Raw genomic sequence first — 19,121 nt, forward strand, 5'->3', positions numbered from 1 at the left:
AACTGTTTCCCACCTTATCTGCACGGCGTTCACTTGTAGGCTGGAAACCGCAGCCGGCTCAGAGAGACTCCTCCGATGGAGGCTGGAATCCTCACTTCCTCCCAACAAGTGACGACTTCCTGCAGAGGTTAGCGCGGCTCGGTGACCTGCAGGATATCCTGCCATTGTGAAAGTGGTTTGGTCGGCCTCCGCCACGCTCGCTGTTGTGTCTGTACACGGTGAAACAGGCGTACCGATCGAGGCTCGCGGCCTGAAAGTTCCCGACGTCCCCAATAAGTGTGTATTAATTGGAAAACACAGTTTGACAATAAATGATTTGTTGCTTTGAGTCTACTCTCCTCCATAACCCTCCACGGTGGACTGGAGCGCCACAACCAGAGCAGTTGGGTATTTCTGAAGGCTATAATTGCTTCCAGGGAGCATCAGAGACTTCCAGGTGTTTGGAGACCTCTCGTGCACGCCGCTCCGGCAGCGCCTGGACTCCAGCGAGGGGGTGCTCTCCGGGTTAATGCCTGCCAAGCGTTTACCTGACTCTCCAGAAAGACGCAGACTCACAAAAGAGAGGAATACAGCGGGAGCATGCGAGGGAGTGCAAGGAGAGGGAGATGTGTGTGTGTGTGTGTGTGTGTGCGTGTGGACATGTTTGTGTGTGTGCTCTCTGCATAGATCTGTGTGTGTGTGTGTTTATCAGCTCAGTGCAGATGGGTGGCAGAGTGGCTCTTGCAGCCAAATGATTCAGTATGCTAATGAGTTGTTATCTGTGCTGCTGCAGGAACAATATACTGTCTTTCTCACAGTGGGAATCCGGCCTGCTGGGAGCAGATTACACTGCACGCGCAGCCAAGGTAGTTATTTATATTTTCACACACAGTCGTAGGAGGGGGGGGGGAGAAAAAAAACACAGAAATGCACGGACACACATATACGCAGATAGGCCTATAAACAAACAGGCAAAATAACATTTTGACACACATGCACAGACACGTGCACGCACACAGCTCCATCATGAACAGCAACATAAACCAGGTGGAAGTTAGTCCTTAACCAGTCAATGGACCTCCAACAGGTCTCTCTGCTTCTGTTAAATATTTGACATTAAGTTATTAATGGTGTGTTTTTCTTAATTAATTGATTCTTAAGGAGGCTTCCAGTCATTTTTCAGTCATTATAGTGGGATATTTGGAGCAAAAAGGCATCAAATTTGGTTGGGAATTGCAATAGTTTGAGCATCAAAGTGAAGCAGAAGATTATCATTATATCTATTCAACAATGCACACTGTAAAAAAATTCTGCAGAATTTGCGGTAAAATACCGGCAGCTGTGGTTGCCAGAAATTCCCCGTAAAAATTGCGGTAACCATGTAGATGACTTTACGGTATAGTGACTGTAAATTTTGCAGTATAAAACTGTTATTTGTTTACAATAATCTCCTGTCAAAATTACAGTCTATCTCAGTAATAAACACAACACTTCAAAAATTAATCGAATTAATATTTGTTCATTTCCCAAGCCACTTCGTCCTTTTCAGGGCCACAGGGGGCTGGAGCCAATCCCAGCTACTTCAGGCAAGGACAGGGTCACTGGACAGTTCATCAGTTTATCACAGGGCTGACATACGTTCACTGGGGGCAATTAACCTGACATGCATGATTTTGGATTGGGGAGGAAGCCAGAATGCCAGAGGGAACCCACACACACGTGGAGAACATGCAAACTCCACAGAGGCCTCAAGCCCCTACCAGTATTTGAACCTGGGACCTGTGAGGCAAGAGCGCTAACCACTGCTCCACCGTGCAGCCCAAGTCTGCAAACTGTTCTAGGACATGGTCATGAATTGTATGTGCTGAACTTGAGCTCCAAACAGTCAATCGATAACATTAAATAACAACAGCTGATATTACGTCATTGTGAAATATTGTTTTTCATTAAATCAGCAATATATGGACCACATTTTGAACATGTTTTTTCTGTAGAAATGACAGTGGTCGTCAATGAGATTTGGCTTCGGGCCACTGTTTTTTGGGCACTTGCACCGCGGGCTGGGGGGGTGCGTGCGTGCGTGCTTGCGAGCGCCCGTTGCAATCCAGTCGTGGGCCGGATTGGGCGCCATTTGACCATCACTGGTGCATAACATGCTGAATGATTAACGGTTTTCTCCTGTAAATTTAAACGTACACATCTGTGGAATCCGTGATTTATCCTGAATAATACTGCAGATTATAGACTTACTATTCACTTTTGTCTTCAAGATATTTCCTCATAAATTTACAATTCTTTGAAAAGATCACAGTAAAATTGTCTGTCTTTTATATATTGGAAAATTACAGTTATGCACTGTATCTTGATTTACAGAAATTCAGTGTATTTACTACGGTGATACACAATTTTGGAATTGACGGTGCTTTGCTGTTGTTGTTTGACAGTTTCTTACTGTATCTTTTACAAACTTTTTTTTTACAGTGCACAGTTAATTCCTATTCCTGTGAATGTAGTTATTTCCAATATTGCCACCGAAATAAAAAGGCCATCTGACTTTTTTCTTGTATTGAAGGAAAAAAACACTGAAGTATTTCATTTAAATATAAAAAAAAAAAACAAGCAATGGTGCATTGTGTTAGTGGAATTAATAATAATTGTTGGCTTTCCTGTCTGTCTGTAGTTGCATTGTTGTTAGAATAAACTATATTCCTCTTCAGCAAAACAGGAATATTATACATGATGTATGGAACACTTTAAAGGTTGATTTTGGAGTAAAAATAGAGGATTTCCTGTGTTCATCACTCTGTCATAGATGATTTTACTAAATGAATACACACCCTGTTCATTGTGTTTTGTGAAAACAGAAACACATAAACAGCACTGGAGAACCATGGTGATTAAAAAATACACTGAAGAGCTGCTTAAACTAAACTGATTTAAAGTATGTAGAAAGAAATACTAAGATTTACTGTTCCCAATTTATTTCACCAGTCTTGAAATTTGAGGAAAACCAAAAGAACAAAATGTAAAAAGGAAAAACTACAGAGAAAATCTATGAAATGTTAACATTTCAGTCATTTCCAGTAGATATGTCACTTTGAAATTAGGTTGGATCATATCACACTTATAAAATATATTATTAAATGTAATTATTTTTCAACCTATATGAGAAACTTTTAATGCCCTCCCCCTACTTTCTGTATTAAATAATTCCTCCTCTTGTAAAAACGTCTCCGAGCCTCTCAGGATAATAAACACCGAAAGCAATTCATCTTGTAAATGGATTGCTGGTGTGTAGAGTGAAAATGAGTTATTATCACTGGTAATCTGCTGAGAGGTTTTGACTGTTTAGAGTCTAATGAGATATAGCATCCGTAAAAGCCAGTGTGATTTTTCTCTGTACAGTGTTGGAGGCTGTGCTTGTAATTTATGGCGCACTTTGCTGCAGAAGGTTTTCCTGCTGCTTCCCAGTGCAGCTGATCTGCTGGAGCTGTGTCACATCAACCAGGGGCTTCATGTTCCTTTGGTTTTTATTCAGCTCAGGTGATTTTACTTTGAGAGGAATGCTGTGTTGCTTTTTTTAATCTTTGCTGTTCATCGGCGGGGACAGAAAGCTCTGTGTTCCTGCTGCTGTTTTTGAACCTGATTTTCGACAAAATCTGAGAGACATTCATAAATATAAAACTGCAAAGATTTGGAAATGTGTGGGAATGAGGCCTATGCAGAAGATTCAGCAACAGCTTCTACAATGTTTGGCTGTAAATGTTTAATTATAGGCCATAATATTAACCTGTGATCTGAGTAATTAAGTTCTGCAGCATTTTTGTACATTTAAGATATTTTCTTTGGAGATGAATTAAAGGAATGATTGAAATATGACTTTCTGAGTCCCATCCTGCAACATTGTGACCATCGTTTTCCCATCACACAGTACTGCTGCAAATCCTGAACCTCTTTCGCCTCCTAGTGGAAAGAAAATGTTATTACAACTCCCCTCCATTTTCACTCTGATTGTAATGACAAATTGTTTCTAAATTAATTTATTGATCCCTATCAATGTAAATAAAACTCAATGGGCATTTCTTTCCAGCAGAATGATTTTTTAATGCAGTGTTAGTAAGAAATGAAATGTTGCAAACAGAAGTTTAGTCAAGCTTCATCTGTCTCCAAATGAAATGAAAGCAAGCGAAGCATGGGGTGTGAGGGCCAAGCAGTGCAAAAGGCTGAAGGAGGAGCAGAGTCTAGCCAGGAGGTCAGAACGGAGGCCTTCCCCCAGGGGTCAGAGGTCGCGGGTCACAGGTTCTCGGTCGGCGCCGGCTTGCCGTTTGAGTCGGGATAAAGCAGGAAGCCGGAGAAGGTGCTGTCGTCCTCGCCGCTGGAGTAGACGCCGTTCCAGTCCCTCAGGGTCTCCAGCCACACCTGGTCCCCGGCGCCGAGCGGCAGCAGCGCCAGGTTGGAGGCCTGGTCGATGTCCTGGCCGTACAGCGAGTCCCGCGTCCGCAGCCGCCTGCTGCCGTTCACCACCAGGGCGGCGCGCACGGGCCGGCTGCGCACCGTGAGGTGGTAGGTGAACAGGTAGACCCCGGCGAAGCTGACGTTGAACTTGCTGAGGGCGGGGTCCCAGTGGCCCTCGCCGTTGTAGAACACCTTGTCGAACTTGACGGGCAGGCCGGGCGGCGGGAAGGAGCGGCTGGGGAACAGGCCCACGCTGAACGCCGAGCGCACCGGCTCCGCGCTCTCCCCCGGCGAGCCCTTCGGGCCCCGGGGGCCGCGGCCCCCCTTTGGGCCCCTCTCCCCCCTGAGCCCGGCCGAGCCCCGCCCGCCCGGCGGTCCCGGGGGCCCTCTCGCCCCGGCGTCCCCCTTCCCTCCCGGAGGCCCCGGCTCTCCCCGCGGTCCCTTGGCTCCGTCGGTTCCGTTGGTTCCCGGATCTCCTCTCGGCCCCGGGGGCCCGCGCTCGCCCACGTCACCCTTCTCCCCCGGTAAACACTCTCCGGTCAGTCCCTGTTCGCCTCTCTGACCCTTTGCCCCGGGAGGCCCCGGGGGGCCGGCGGGCCCCTCTCGCCCGGCGTTCCCCTTCGTCCCGTTCAGGCCGGGCTCTCCCCTTTCTCCCGGGTCTCCTTTCAGCCCGCTGAAGCCTCGCTCACCCCTCTCTCCCCTCTGGCCCGGGTCACCTGAGACAGTGAGACAGTCAGTGGGAGTCGAACCTTCGACCTCAGACCCGAGGAGCCGCGCCCCGCGGCGGCTCGCCAAGAAGAGCGCGCACCTTTATCTCCGGGTTTGCCAGGCGCGCCGGGGGCTCCAGGCAGGCCCGCGGGTCCCGGATGGCCTCTCTCACCTGCAGCGGTTCGGATGGAGAAGGCAGAGAATGAAAGAGAGCGGCGAGCGACAGCGACACAGAGACCCTGCAGAGCGCCGCCGCCGCCGCCGCTGTACCTATGTCCCCATTGAGACCGTTGGCTCCGGGCAGTCCTGCGGGTCCCGGAGGTCCCCTGGGCCCCGGGTCGCCCTTCTCTCCAGGAAAACCTGAAAAACAGAAATAAAAACTGGCAGGAAGAACGAACGTTTCGAACGGAATTTGCCGGAGAATGAAGGAAACCCTACCCGGAGGGCCCCGCTCCCCCTGCTGCCCCGGGGGGCCCCTCCCTCCGGCGGGCCCCGCGGGGCCTCTCTCCGGCGGGCAGCACTCGCAGAAGTTGAAGAAGCACTCGCTGTAGTCCAGGGTGAAGTTTCCCCGCGCGCCCCCCGGCGGCGCCGGGGCATCGCCGTGGAACTCGGTGGAGTAGGGGTCGCTGGAGTAGGTGGTGCTGTCGGTGGAGGACAGGGTGTAGGCGTCCATCAGCGCCTCGGTGGTCTCCTCGGTGTGCACGCTGCTGGAGGCGGGCGCCGTGGCGGCGGTGGTGGTGGTGGTGGCGGCGGCGGTGGTGCGTCCCCCCCCGGCCCGGGGAGGCTTCTTGGTGCTCGGCGGCCGGGGCCAGCGGGTGGTTCTGGCCGCTCTGGCGCTCACGGCGGCCATCAGGGCCAGCAGGAGGGCGGTCAGGACGACGGCCCGGGCCGACGGCATGCCGGACGCCGCGGGACTCGCTGCGGGTTGGAGACGGACGGACAGACGCCGGTCACTTTGGCCTCGCGGAGCCGAATGCCTGCTGCCGAAGCCTCATTCCTCTCCAACCAGCGATGGCTGCCGTTCACCTCCTTCCCTTTTATTGCCCCCGGTTGTCCAACTTCTGCACCTTTTAAGCCCGAGACAGAACAAGGGACGGAAAACAGAACGCGAGGTGGGCTGGCAAAAACAGATTACATGACTCCTGAGGGATGGGGAATAAAGTCGGTCGCTTACAAGGCGAGACTTTATTCTTTGTGATATGGGATATGAATCCGGGGCCCGGGAGGACGCACCAGCACTTAGATGTTCACACACATGCTTGCTTTGTACGTAAACAAGAAAGAAAGAAAGAAAAAAAATCATCTAAAGTTTCAAAGACAGAGACACAGCCACACAACATGTGTACAGACCCTCAGTGTTTGGACACACGGCTTCGCGGCCTGTCAGTAATGAATGGTGTCTCATACGAGGGCCGCCAGCCTGGTGGTGATCACAGCATCTGGCAGCACCTCAAAGCAGGAAATGGATCGGCGTCCACCCAGCGGGGAGCGGTTTGATGTCTCACAACCGGCGGCAGAGCAACTCTGATCCGGCCTTGATCTCTCAGACCCAAAGAGTCCAGTGAAGCTGATGGAAACCCGGCGCCAGAGGAACGGACGCTGGACGCAGCGTCAGACGCTCAGAGAGCAGTTACAGGCAAAGAAGTTCACTGAGGGTTTTATTTTAATTGGATATTAATAATTGAAATTGTTGTCTACTTTGATTACTTAAAGGTGCATTAAGGAGTTTTACAACCTTAAAAATACTTATTTTCCACCATAAATATGTTACACATTTTTAATGATGTGTACAATGTGCCCTGACATACTCATTACAAGTACCTCTAACAGCGCTAAATTGTCACTTGAAAGTTGCACTGCCGGTCTGGCTCCAGCATTTTTTTGGGGAGAATTTGAAAGGAATGACGTAATGCGCGCTCCAGCTTGTTAAGTTTCGCTTTGTCCGCCATTACTCCGCCAGATGCTTAGTGAGCAACAACTGAGCAGGAGCTTCCAGAAAGTAAGAACAGATCAGCTTCTAGCACTGCCACAACTCCAGCACAGACTCCACCAGGTAAAAGAAACTTAAATCTTACTTGAGCGCTTCTAAACGAGCGAAGACGGAGTTCCCCTCTTCCGAGCATGCGAGCCACAGGGACGAGTTTTTCACTAAGCTGCATTACGCCCAAGGCCTGCAGGGGGCACTGTTTCGCATAAAACGTGCAAACTCCTTAAAAGAATACTCCGAAGATTTTGAACCCACGCCCTATCCCTATCGTTTACAAAGTGAGATAAGCCCATAAATACCTTTTTTGTGTCAGTTGGTCCAGTGCCTGGCTAACAGCTGTTAGCATCGTAGTTAGCTTAGCTCAACTACGGCAGGTGAAGAGGAGACAGAGCCAGACTGAGAAAGTGTACAAAATACTCCTTCCAGTGGTCCAGGGAATGGCGAAGTAAATCCGAATGGTTATAAAACTTTTTAAAAGACGTGTTTTCTTTTCAATCCCTTAAAATAGCGTTTTGATACACACAAAACTGAACAAGCATAGTGCGCTGTGGAAGGATATACCAGGCGCACAGCGGCTGAGTCTATGCTTCTACTGCTGTGCTCCGGTATATCCTTCCGCGGAGCACTGCGCATGCACAGGTCTGTGTGGATCAAAACATCATTTTAACTGATTGAAAAAAAAAATACGTCTTTTAAAATGCTTTATAACCATTCGGATTTACTTCGCATGCTAATACGCCGTCCCCTGGACCACTGGAAGGAGGATTTTGTCCACTTTCTCAGTCTGGCTCTGTCTCCTCTTCACCTGCCGTAGTTGAGCTAAGCTAACTACGATGCTAACAGCTGTTAGCCAGGCACTTGATGAATGGACACAAAAAGGTATTTATGAGCTTATCTCACTCTGTAAATGATCGGGATAGGGCGTGGGTCCAAAATCTTCGGAGTATTCCTTTAAGGCACCTTGAACTATTTCTATAAAATGTATCAAATTCTTGTCTTCTCTTTGTTTTTTTAATGTGTTTTGTCTTCTTTTTATTGTTTACAGTTCTGTTTGTCTTCTGATATGAAAACTGTTGTTCTGTTGTTGCTCTCTTGTTCAACTTGCCTCTTTTTCCCCAGTCCTTTTAATTTCCAATAATAAAAGAATTTGCATAAAACACTTAATGTCAAATGAAAAAGCAGGATGTGGGTAAAACATGATGTATTCTTTTATTGAGGTACAATAACAATTTCACGATATTCACACAAACATATTTTAGGCTATTAATGAGGAATTAAGTGTTATTTTGTTATGTATTTCATGTTCTCGAACACATTTTATTTAATGAAAATTGAATATGTTAAAAAATAAATTTAATTAGATTAACACTCATAGATTAATTAAGTTTTACTTCTTCCTGCCCCTTTTCAGGCACTTTGAAATAGATATATTTATCATAAGAGGGAACGTAAGAAAGAAGTGATTGTTGGTGAGGAACGTGATTTGCTCCAGATACTGATTATAATGAAAGTGATGGAGCTTAATGTGGGATTCCTGAAGGGGGAAAACGATTTCGAACAGGTCAAACAAAGCCAGACACATTGGCTTTGTGTAACAATTTAATCAACCACCAGAGGGCGCAGTTTGATTTCTCCATTCATCAACACGAACAAAGAGACACGCGCTCCCATGAAATACTCTGCAGTTTACTCATGTAGTTTTCACCATATTTAATATTTACTGTCCTGTTTGTCATAACTTCTCCTTGTCTGAGCTGCAGTGGACATTATGTGGAAGTTTTTATAGGAGAGATATTTTAAATAAAACTTTAAATTGAGGTAGAATCCTCTCCGATGGATGGATGGATGGATGGATGGATGGATGGCATCGGGATCTGGTTCCAGGGTTTCGTGTTTGCAGCTGCGCACTCTCTCCTCACATTTAAAGAAAACCTCATCGTCACGTTTCTCATTGTAAGACAGTCGCGTCCGTTTCAGGCCTTCAGAATAAAACCTCCTCTGTGCGCGCTGTACGCACGGAGGTTTCCATTCATCGAGCCAAACGCCTCGTTTCCGGCGCCGCTCTCGCTCGTTTCTGCTGCTCCTGGGGAATGGAGGCGTGTGTGTGAAAAGCGTAATGTTGATGCGGAACGCGAGCAAACACAAATCAGACGGAAGAAACGGGGTCAGCAGCGGCGGAAAAAGGAGGACACCTTCAAGTCAGGCCGTCGACCCTCGCCCCCCCTCCCCTCCCTCCCTCCCTCCGCCCCGGTCACTCCCGCGTCTCTCTCCGGGGTGGGTCCCTCAGTCTACGATGGGCTAAGTCGGAGAGGCGCCCTGCAGCTGTTCAGAGAGCCGGGGACAGGACGGAGGCATCGGAGCAGTGAAGGTGGCCGGAGGCTGCTGCTGCTTTGTGTCCGGACGCGCGCAGTGCGTAAAAACGCGCCTGAGCTGCTCTACATGCTCACATCCAGGGTGTCCGTCCGGCAGGCTGCGGCCGTGAATCCATTTCTTCTGAGATCCCGGGAGCGGATGGAGTGAATCGTGCAGACGGGAAGAGAGACGGACCGCAGCTCGGTTGCGTGTGATGATAGGAGACACAATGACGCTCTTGTCTCTTCTGGGTCGGATCATGCGCTATTTTCTCCTCAGGCCGGAGACGTTGTTTCTGCTGTGCATCAGCCTGGCGCTGTGGAGCTACTTCTTCCACACGGACGAGGTGAAAACCATCGTCAAGTCCAGCCGGGATGCCGTGAAGATGGTGAAGGGGAAAGTGGCGGAGATGATGCAGAACGACCGGCTGGGAGGCCTCAGCGTCCTGGATGCGGAGTTCTCCAAAACCTGGGAGTTCAAGAACAACAATGTAGCTGTGTACTCCATCCAGGGGAGGAGGGACCACATGGAGGACCGCTTCGAGGTGCTCACCGACATCACCAACAAGACCCACCCCTCGATATTCGGGATATTTGACGGCCACGGAGGAGAGGTGAGGAAGCAGAGGTCACAGCAGGCCTCACTCTGATTCTGATTCCACCGACCGGGGAGGCTGCTGCTCACACTCCGAATCACATCTCAAGAAGGGAATCTGGCGAGCTTCATCACAGCAAAGCGGCTAGGCATCCATCCATCTTCAGCAGTTGACCACTCGCATGCATTTATCCCCACTTAATCTCAAACATGCACAGAAAGTCCTGCGATCCGGAGGGGATTAAACCGGGGATCCTCCTGCTGTGAGACTGCAGTGCTGACCACAGCAGCTCACATCACAAGTATTTATGGTGATGATTAGCAGCACTCAGGGCGAGATCTCTGTAAACTTTCCACTGAGGTGCTGAGTGTCTGCGGGACTCCAGCAGGCCTGTTTGATTGGCACATGTGCACCAGTGTGTGTGTGTGTGTGTGTGTGTGTGTGTGTGTGTGTGTGTGTGTGTGTGTGTGTGTGTGTGTGTGTGTGTGTCTCACCCCGTTCTCAAACAAAGCCCCCCCTACCCCACCCACACACACACACACCCTGCCAGCATTGTGATTCCCTCCACCATCCATCCCATTAGAAAGTCGAGTGTTTTGTGTGTGTGTGTGTGTGTGTGTGTGTGTGTGTGTGTGTGTGTGTGTGTGTGTGTGTGTGTGTGTGTGTGTGTGTGTGTGTGTGTGTGTGTGTGTGTGTGTGTGTGTGTGTGTGTGTGTGTCAGGGGTCACTGCTTTCTCATGGCTTCCCAGAGACCTCTCCTCCTGACCGCCATCTGTCTCGCCGTCCGTCGCCAGCCTTCCTGTACGGTTCTCCCAGACTGTGCTTAGATTTCTTCTTTTTTCAGTAATCAATAATGAAGTAAATCAGGGGTGTCAAACAAAAGGCTCGTGGGCCAAACCTGAGCCATAAGAGGCTCTAATCCGGCCAAACCACTAAGCAATTTTTAAAGCTTTCAAAGAAAACATTGGGTTTATTAAAAATAAATTTTACAGTAGGGAAGCAACACGGAGACCCGAGCTGAGATATCGGTGAAGCTGCCTGGTTGATGTCAAACTAGCCTCAAAGCCCGGCTGTCAGGGGGAGTTTGGACAAACGAGCAGAATGCAGCAACTGTCTGGACATTTCACTGTGTTTTGCATCAGTAGGTGTAAATAAAATTGGCCTTTTGTTGATATTTCAGTTATTTTCCACAGCAGCCGAACACTTGCTGCGGGCCGCCATCTTGAGATATTGCGTCATCGCGAGGGAATGCGTGTGTGCAGATTAGAACTACCAAAATAAAGCTAAGGCGGAATAGAAAGTTTACATGTCAGATCTTCAGATTTAGAATAAATAGGACACTTTAAAGATTCCAGGTATTTACATGGTCACTTTGAAATGGAAATAACTTCTATTTGGAATCAAACTCACCTGCGTACTCTACAAAGTGACATAGAAAAACCTGAGTGTTTATTTAAAAGGTTATTCTGGCTCTGTTTCGCCAGTCTGGCCACTCAGGATGAACCTGTGACACCTGGACTGAAGCGTTTCAACACTCCGGGGTTAAATCAATTTCTGCCCTGATCTAAAAGTAACTATCTACAAAGAAATGATTCAATCAGACTACTGACTGATACCCAAGTAAAGTTCTCTTAAAATCTAACAAAAAAACTCAAATATTTGCATTTGAGCAACTGGAAGTTGCAAAGTTAACGTTTTGCCCTAAATTTAAGTTAAATCAGTCAATTCCCTGATTTTTTAATTGTTTTTTTTATAATTTGTTACATATCTTTTAGCTGTTTCAACTTGAAGGTGAAGTTTAGTTTGATTTGAATCAACAAAAACTCTCAAACCTACATCCCACATGCCTAACATCACTGGACGTCGTGTACATCCTCCATTTTTATCTAAGCCGTCTAAAAAAAGCTCTGTACACTAAATTTTCTTGGGGAAAAAAAAGCAATGACAAGAGTTGCTGTGAGAAGAAGTCAAAGCGGTGCTGTAATGAGTGTTTACCTCCCTATCTGGACCCTGTCTATTTGTGTCCTGTCAACAAATATTTATCCAGCCCGTCTGTCCTCTTAGTTTCTCTCTTTCTGCGTGTTTTTTTACCAGATCTCCTCTGACGGTCTTTATTTTTCAGTGCAGTTTATAGATGTATGTATTTCTGTATGTTTTTGTCCTGTCTTGTTTGCTGAAACGTGCCAATAGGCTCCATTTTCCCGTCACTGGGTCACTCCGACATGAATCTGTGAGGATCGCTCACATCCGTCCTCAGACCTCAGATTGAAAGATTCACAGAGGAAAAGAGTTGAGAGAAAATAGGGTTCCATTAAGCAGAACGCCTGTAAGGACATCCCATAGTTTACATTTGCTCACTTGATGCAGCCGGAGTGATGAAGTGACTTTTAAAAAGCTGAGCTGGCCTGAGCCGTTTCTGGGAATCCAGACGTTGGAGCTGCTTCTCTGACCTGGACTCGCTGAGTGTTTCCATTAAACAAACAGTCCACTGCTTCCAGTCAGCGGAGAGGAAATGAAAGCCAAAACGTCCAGCAGGAGGATTTAGTTTAACCTCTTATGCTAATTGCACTTTGATTTAACTCATTTTTTTATTATTTGAGCAGTTTTCACATCAGTAGCTTGAACTGGTTGTTCTGAAAGATCTATAAAAGATTTAGAGCCCGTTTGCAAGGCGATGTTTTCAAGTGAAAACGCCAGACTCCCTTTAGAGCGTCCGTCGCTCAGAGCCTCTGAAAACACAATGTCTTGAACGACCAGCAGCCACTCGTGGCCCAACAGGAAATCTACATCGTTTCCTGCCATTTAGACGTCGTTTTCAGAACGTCGTCGTGCAAACATAAGACTTTTCTGAAACGAAAATGCAGAAACGATGCGTTTCCACTTTCGTGTCGACCGATCCTTCGTGCTTAGAGCTGTAGCTTCACAGTAATGTATATCTGGTTTCAATCTGGGATTTGGGAAACTCCTGTATGCAGTTTGCATGTTCTTCCTGGGCATGCACTGGTTTGATCTTATAGCTTGAATGTGATTGAACGGTTCTCCTCTCTGCCTTCACCTCTAAGCCCCTTGAAATGGGTTGAAAGTTTCCCTTTGTGGATTTGACTGGACATCATGAGCAGGACGGACATTTTGCCTGAGGAAGAGGAGGAGGAGGAAGAGGAGGAGGAGGAGGAGGGCGGCGGCAAGTCGGCTGCAGGATGTGAAGCTTGTTCAATAATTCAGCGCAGAACACCTGCTGTTTGTTTGTGGGTGAAACGCACTGGCTCTAAATCAGCATTGGCCCAGATTAAAACTGAGAGGAGATGTGGTTTTGAATCCAGACCTGTTTGTCTTGAAAGTCTCATCATGAGTAACCGGGATGCGTCGCAGCAGAGCGATTCTTCAGGATCCTCATCCGGCAAATAAAGTCCCGTCGGCTAATAACCGGAGAGAGACTCTCTGCAGCTGAGAGGTCTGAAGAGCGGCGCTCATTGTTGCTGTGTCACGTCAGCCGTGTTGCAGGGAGTAATTTTAGTTTGACGAATGCTTTGGAAATGATGCGTGTGGTGTTCAGTATCTGTCACATTTGTGTGTGAGTGTGTGTGTGTGTGTTACTGACATCAGCTGAAGAGTAACTGGATATCCCCTCCCGACGTCGTCGCCCCCCACCCCCCCCCGCGCCCCCCACCCCGCCGCCGCCACCGCCCGGCCTTTTGTCTAATCCCGTCGGCATCCTTCGCAGGCTGCTGCGGACTACGTGAAGGCCCATCTGCCCGAGTCGCTGAGGCAGCAGCTGCAGGCCTTCGAGAGGGAGAAGCGAGAGAGCTCGCTGTCCTACGCCAGCATTCTGGAGCAGCGGATCCTGGCTGTGGATCGAGAGATGCTGGACAAGCTGTCGGCCAACCACGACGAAGCAGGTCAGAGGGGGGCGGAGAGCGGTAGGACCTCAAGATATATTTATATACGTGTGTGTCTGTCTCTGTGTATGTGTGTGTGTGTGTGTGTGTGGGAGAGAAAGATGAAGGCTAAAAAGCCAGTTTGAAGTTTTGAAGTTAAAACTTCAAGCATTTTGACACTGAATATGAAAGTATTTATTTTCCCACAGGTCACTTCCAGTGTGCTCTGCAAGAAAATAAATAAATCCACAAGTGAAAAAGAATACAGAATTTTTATCTGCCATTGAAAGGACATGTGACAGCCCATTAATTGAACTGGCTCTTGATTACGTGCATGTTACGTGCACATCAGGTCTGTGCAGTTCTATAGATTTAACATTAAATTACAGAGGAAATAACTTCAATACAAAATGAGGACCTTTCTGAAGTCAAATTTGTTTATGTGGTTCATCAACCAATCTGCATGTGTGTATGTGTGTGTGATGTGTAAAATAACTGTTTTTATGTACATTTCATGTTCAGTGGTTGATTTTTTTGAAATTGTTTGTTCATTCTGATGAAAATATCAGTTTCCTTGACGTGCACGTGATTTTTAAACACATTTAATCCTCATTACTGCTGATGTGAGATGTTTCCAATGAGAGCTTGATATTTATTATTGATATTTTTATTGTGGAAAAACTTCTTACATTTTGGTCTCTTTCTGTGTGACTTTCCAACGAATCCTCACAGCACTGAAAAACATCTTTGACTTCATGTAATTTACTTGACGATGCTGCTTTAGTTGCTGCTGATCTTAACCTTCTTTCACCAGGTGAAACGTGACTTCAGCTCTCTCCTTCATTCTGTGAAACGCTTTGACAGCCTGAATGACCTTCGTTGTTTTGTGGGATCATGGTCACTTGTCCCTGCCTCTCCTCCCGTGTCCTCGCCCGTCCCGTGCAGGAACCACCTGTCTCGTGGCGCTGCTGTCCGACCGGGAGCTCACCGTCGCCAACGTTGGAGACTCGCGCGGCGTGCTGTGCGACAAAGACGGGAACGCCGTGGCCCTGTCGCACGACCACAAGCCGTATCAGCTGAAGGAGCGCAAGAGGATCAAGAGAGCAGGTACGTCCAGGGATTCGGGCCTTTCCTCTGCTCGGACACTGAAGCTGGACTCTTCTGGCGCCATCTGCTGGTTGAGTGGTAAAAAACTCGCCCTGACCGCTTGACTGATGCTGGTTTCTCTTCTTTTCAGGAGGCTTCATCAGTTTTAACGGGTCCTGGAGGGTCCAGGGAATCCTCGCCATGTCGCGCTCCCTCGGGGACTACCCGCTGAAGAACCTCAACGTGGTCATTCCCGACCCCGACATAATGACCTTTGACCTGGACAAACTGCAGCCGGAGTTCATGATCCTGGCGTCGGACGGCCTGTGGGACGCCTTCAGCAACGAGGAGGCGGTGCGCTTCGTCCGCGAGCGCCTGGACGAGCCGCACTTCGGCGCCAAGAGCATCGTGCTCCAGTCCTTCTACCGCGGCTGCCCCGACAACATCACCGTCATGGTGGTCAAGTTCAAGAGCGGCGCCGCGGCCAGCAGCAAGGCGGCGGCGGCGGAGTAGTTTGAATCTTGTGAATGGCGCGTTTTCCCCGTTTGTCTCCTGGACAGAGCAGCGCAACATCACCGGGGGAGCGGGGAACTCGGCAGGGTGGACGTTTTGACACACACGCACACACACACACACACACACACAAATACACTTTAAACTGAGGATTTACTTTATTTGGCATCTGAAGACTGCAGATCTTCCAAATGGTGCGTTCCAGTTGCTCTCCGAACTGGGAATTCCCAGATGTCCTGATGGGTCTCAGGGTTGACGTTAGATTGATTCGGCGTTGTTAGAGTCTGAGTTTTAACGGATTGTATCATTGGTCTAATCGTGGGTGCAAAACATTTCCGTGTACTTTCCTCAATCGGAAGTGGAAAGTTCCGAGCCGACTGGAACGCACCATGAGACGAGCAGACGGGAGGTTCCCTCTCCACCAGCACACACCCGACTGTGATCGCTTCACTACTGTTTACTACACACACACACACAGAGACACACACACACACACGGTACAGCTTCCCCGGAGGCGTCGACCTGTGCCTACTCAACAATTACACAACAAGTCGCAGACAACTGAACAGTTTGTGAGCAAACGCTGTTTGTCAGTAACACGACGACTGGAAGGGAATCTGAAAACACTCACCCTCTGGAGACTCGCCGGTTTCATCCTCTGGCTGCCGTTCAGTTCAGTTACAATTAGCAGCAGTGTGTTTGAAAGCCTCTTTAAAATGCTCTTTTAGTTTAAAGCCTGGGAGGATTCATGATGATTTACTTTAAACACGTTTTAACCTTCCTGCTTTAAAATCCTCAGCCCGACAAACTCAAAGAAGTAAATCACTTATGTGTTCAGATTTCTTAAAATTATTAAGATGAAAAATATGAAGCGCACAGAGTCATTTGTAGCACTCTGAATACTATAATTTAGTGTTTTTCTTTTCATTGATACCAACCAGATATTGTTCGGGTAACTGTTCTCTTGGTAAAGTAAAATTGAACAAGTTGGTTTGAAAAGTTGAATAAACCCAACTAAGAAACTGATATTTGTACTTTTATTTTGGAAACTTACAATGAGTTGAGTTGAAACCATTTACTTTTACTTTAGAGCATGAATAAGTGTTTGTTTAGCAAAAAAAAAAACTAGTTGAAGTCAATTTAAATGTGAAAAGTCACAAAAAACTTTGTTTAATGAAGAAAAGAGGAATCTTGTCTTATCTTTTTGAGGCAGCTTGATTTTTTTTTTCTTTAAAGAAATATTTTTTTTATTGTTTGTGGACATTGATAAACTTCTGAACTAACTGAAGTCATTGATTTGTCTCTATTGAAACATCGAGTCAGTAGACGGTGGGTGATTTTGACAAGTAAACTTAAGGATCTTAGTTCTCGTAAACCAACAAATACACACACATACACTGATCAGCCGTATCATTATGACCACTTATGTGTGCCGTGAAGCAGCAGATGGATATTTTCTCCTCAGAACTGATGAGGATGTCGCGATGAATCACTCTCTGCTGCGGTTTGGTGCATCAGATGGTCACATTATTAAGGTTGATCAGTTTATACACACACAAACACACAGTTCTAAAAAAAAAAAAAAAAAAATGAAATGCACTTTTGAGAATCTTTTTTTTTTTTGGGGGGGGGGGGGGGGGGGGGGGACAGTAACTCATATCAGCCACTGTCAGCCCTCAGTAATGCAAGAGGGTTTTCATGTTTGTAGAACCTGATTTGGAAAGTGGAGCTAACGGAACTCTGTTCTTCTTCATATGCTTTGACTCATTTGTGTCCATGAGGACTGGCGGTGTGTCGGACAAACGACGACGACTCCTCGTGACCTGTAGCCTGCGGCCGGAACGCTTGAAACATGATCTGAAGCAATATGGTGTCAACAAGCCTGTCAAGCAACGTTACAGTAAAACACACTTGATTTACTGCTGCGTTATGTTGAGCTGTCACCACTGTGTACCCTGAAGTCTCATAAGCTCAGAGAAATCTAGAACGTTCTTCTTTTTTTTTAATTAACAGTTTACCTGATGCCTTATTTATTGATGCGTTTATTTCCATGTCCCTGGCGAACGATGCCGATTCAGTGAACCGTCTCCTCATTTTCTGTCCTTCTGTACACGAGCAGAAGTTTACAATAAAAGAGAAACAAAAGATGACCTGAATGTCAGAAGTTCTCCCTCCTGTATGTAAACTGTACGTATTAAACAAACGCTTCAATCTGAATTTCACATCCAGCTTTAGTCTTTATTCTCATTCATGCTCAGTTATTCCCTTTGAACTCAAAGAATTTTAGACGTTCACAAGGTGTGAATTCCAATTTTTTACGATTTCAAACAGTCTCTATAAGTGTGGACTAAAGTTCGTTTGGATGATTTACGGTTAGTTATTGTGTGGATCAGACTGATTTATTTATTTCTGTCTTATAAAGAGTTCACATAATGAAACTCTTGAGAGGAAAAACAGCTTTGATATGCAGTGTATCAATGTGCACACTTGTTTTGACAACACATTTCATGATGTAAGAAGTTAGTGGTGGATGAATGAAGTGCTCCATGGAGCAGAGCCATGGGCTTACTCATTATGGTGGTCAGAGAGACAGCAGCTCTGCAACTCAGGGTATGATACACTGCTTAATAAGGCGTTATTCTCAACACTTGCTCTTAAGTGCTGCTCAAGGACAAATCATAGAATAGACATGGAGAAGTTTCCGGCTGCCTGCTGTTCATGTTCTGCATGTTTTAATCACTTCTCCAGGAATGTGACTCACTTGAGTTCTTACAATGCGCGCAAATTACGCGCATATTGTGCATCACCCAGCTGTCCTCGATCACTCCACGGCGAGTGCTGGAATGGCGTCACGATTGTGGGGAAAACATGCGGCCATTCACAGCGGAGTGTTTCTGGGATGCGCGTGCAGGACCGCAAATAACGTCCTCCGCGGCGCGCCTTGACTCTGCGTCAGCCTCCACCGCGGAGCGCACACGTACGCGGTCTGGAATCAGGTTTAGTGACGGCCTGCAACAGCTGGAGAGGCTCAGAATAGCTCGAACACGAGCTGGTCCGCATACCGCGGAGCAGCGCAGCAACATTTCAGAGTCTTGTAACCTTAACATTGAGTGCGTGACGGTGGAGCTTTACGGGAACGCGTCGCCCTGTCTCATACTGAATTGGCGCCATATAAAGTAGACAAGTGCGTGAAGGCAGCAGTGGAAGAAGGTTATTATCCCGCCAGCTTGGAAACAAAGCAGAGCAAAGCTTCTTGTTTGTCGAAGCCTTTGGGACATCGTGAAGATCTAAGCAACATGGGACAGCACGGCTCCAAATCCTCCATCGAAGCGCGCGTGATTTTCCAGCGCGTCGGCGCGGGAGACGTGTTTCACAAGACGGACGCATGCTCCACCCCAGCCTCGTTCGTCCACATCCAGAAGAGGATGGCCTCCCAGGCGGCAGGCTTCCACTCCTCCGCGCGGACACCGCGCCTGTCAGCGACCCTCTCCTGGCCCCAGAGCCGCTTCGACGCCGGAGGACTGGTGTACGTGATGGATAACCCAACCGGCGGCGTGTGGGTGAAGCCCGG

General features: G+C 47.6%; 2 protein-coding genes across 3 annotated transcripts; one reads left to right on the plus strand and one right to left on the minus strand.

Annotated features, from left to right (window-relative positions):
* Positions 1–4,272: 4,272 nt before the first annotated feature.
* Positions 4,273–6,040, minus strand: otol1a (otolin 1a). Its single transcript, XM_030115568.1, has 4 exons — positions 5,581–6,040; positions 5,413–5,502; positions 5,243–5,314; positions 4,273–5,150 (listed from the first exon to the last, which is right to left on the minus strand). Exons 1-4 carry the CDS (start codon positions 6,038–6,040, stop codon positions 4,273–4,275), a joined length of 1,500 nt encoding a protein of 499 aa, XP_029971428.1.
* Positions 6,041–9,235: 3,195 nt separating this feature from the next.
* ppm1la (protein phosphatase, Mg2+/Mn2+ dependent, 1La) lies at positions 9,236–17,660 on the plus strand. 2 transcript variants are annotated; one of them, XM_030115583.1, is made up of 4 exons: positions 9,236–10,094; positions 13,798–13,993; positions 14,897–15,058; positions 15,189–17,660. In XM_030115583.1, exons 1-4 carry the CDS (start codon positions 9,696–9,698, stop codon positions 15,548–15,550), a joined length of 1,119 nt encoding a protein of 372 aa, XP_029971443.1. In that variant the 5' UTR covers positions 9,236–9,695; the 3' UTR covers positions 15,551–17,660. The 2 variants fall into 2 exon arrangements, with proteins under 2 accessions (XP_029971443.1, XP_029971444.1); XM_030115584.1 differs by having other exon boundaries at positions 13,798–13,972.
* Positions 17,661–19,121: the final 1,461 nt, after the last annotated feature.

Source organism: Salarias fasciatus, chromosome 18 (assembly GCF_902148845.1).
Source record: "Salarias fasciatus chromosome 18, fSalaFa1.1, whole genome shotgun sequence".
NCBI lineage: Eukaryota > Metazoa > Chordata > Actinopteri > Blenniiformes > Blenniidae > Salarias > Salarias fasciatus.

Coding starts and splice junctions, on each gene's coding strand:
- ppm1la (XM_030115583.1), top strand. CDS start 9,696: ATGATAGGAGACACAATGACGCTCTTGTCTCTTCTGGGTCGGATCATG. Junction 10,095..13,797: donor TTGACGGCCACGGAGGAGAG/GTGAGGAAGCAG, acceptor CATCCTTCGCAG/GCTGCTGCGGACTACGTGAA. Junction 13,994..14,896: donor TCAGAGGGGGGCGGAGAGCG/GTAGGACCTCAA, acceptor CGTCCCGTGCAG/GAACCACCTGTCTCGTGGCG.
- otol1a (XM_030115568.1), bottom strand. CDS start 6,040: ATGCCGTCGGCCCGGGCCGTCGTCCTGACCGCCCTCCTGCTGGCCCTG. Junction 5,503..5,580: donor GGGGGAGCGGGGCCCTCCGG/GTAGGGTTTCCT, acceptor TCTGTTTTTCAG/GTTTTCCTGGAGAGAAGGGC. Junction 5,315..5,412: donor CGGTCTCAATGGGGACATAG/GTACAGCGGCGG, acceptor GAACCGCTGCAG/GTGAGAGAGGCCATCCGGGA.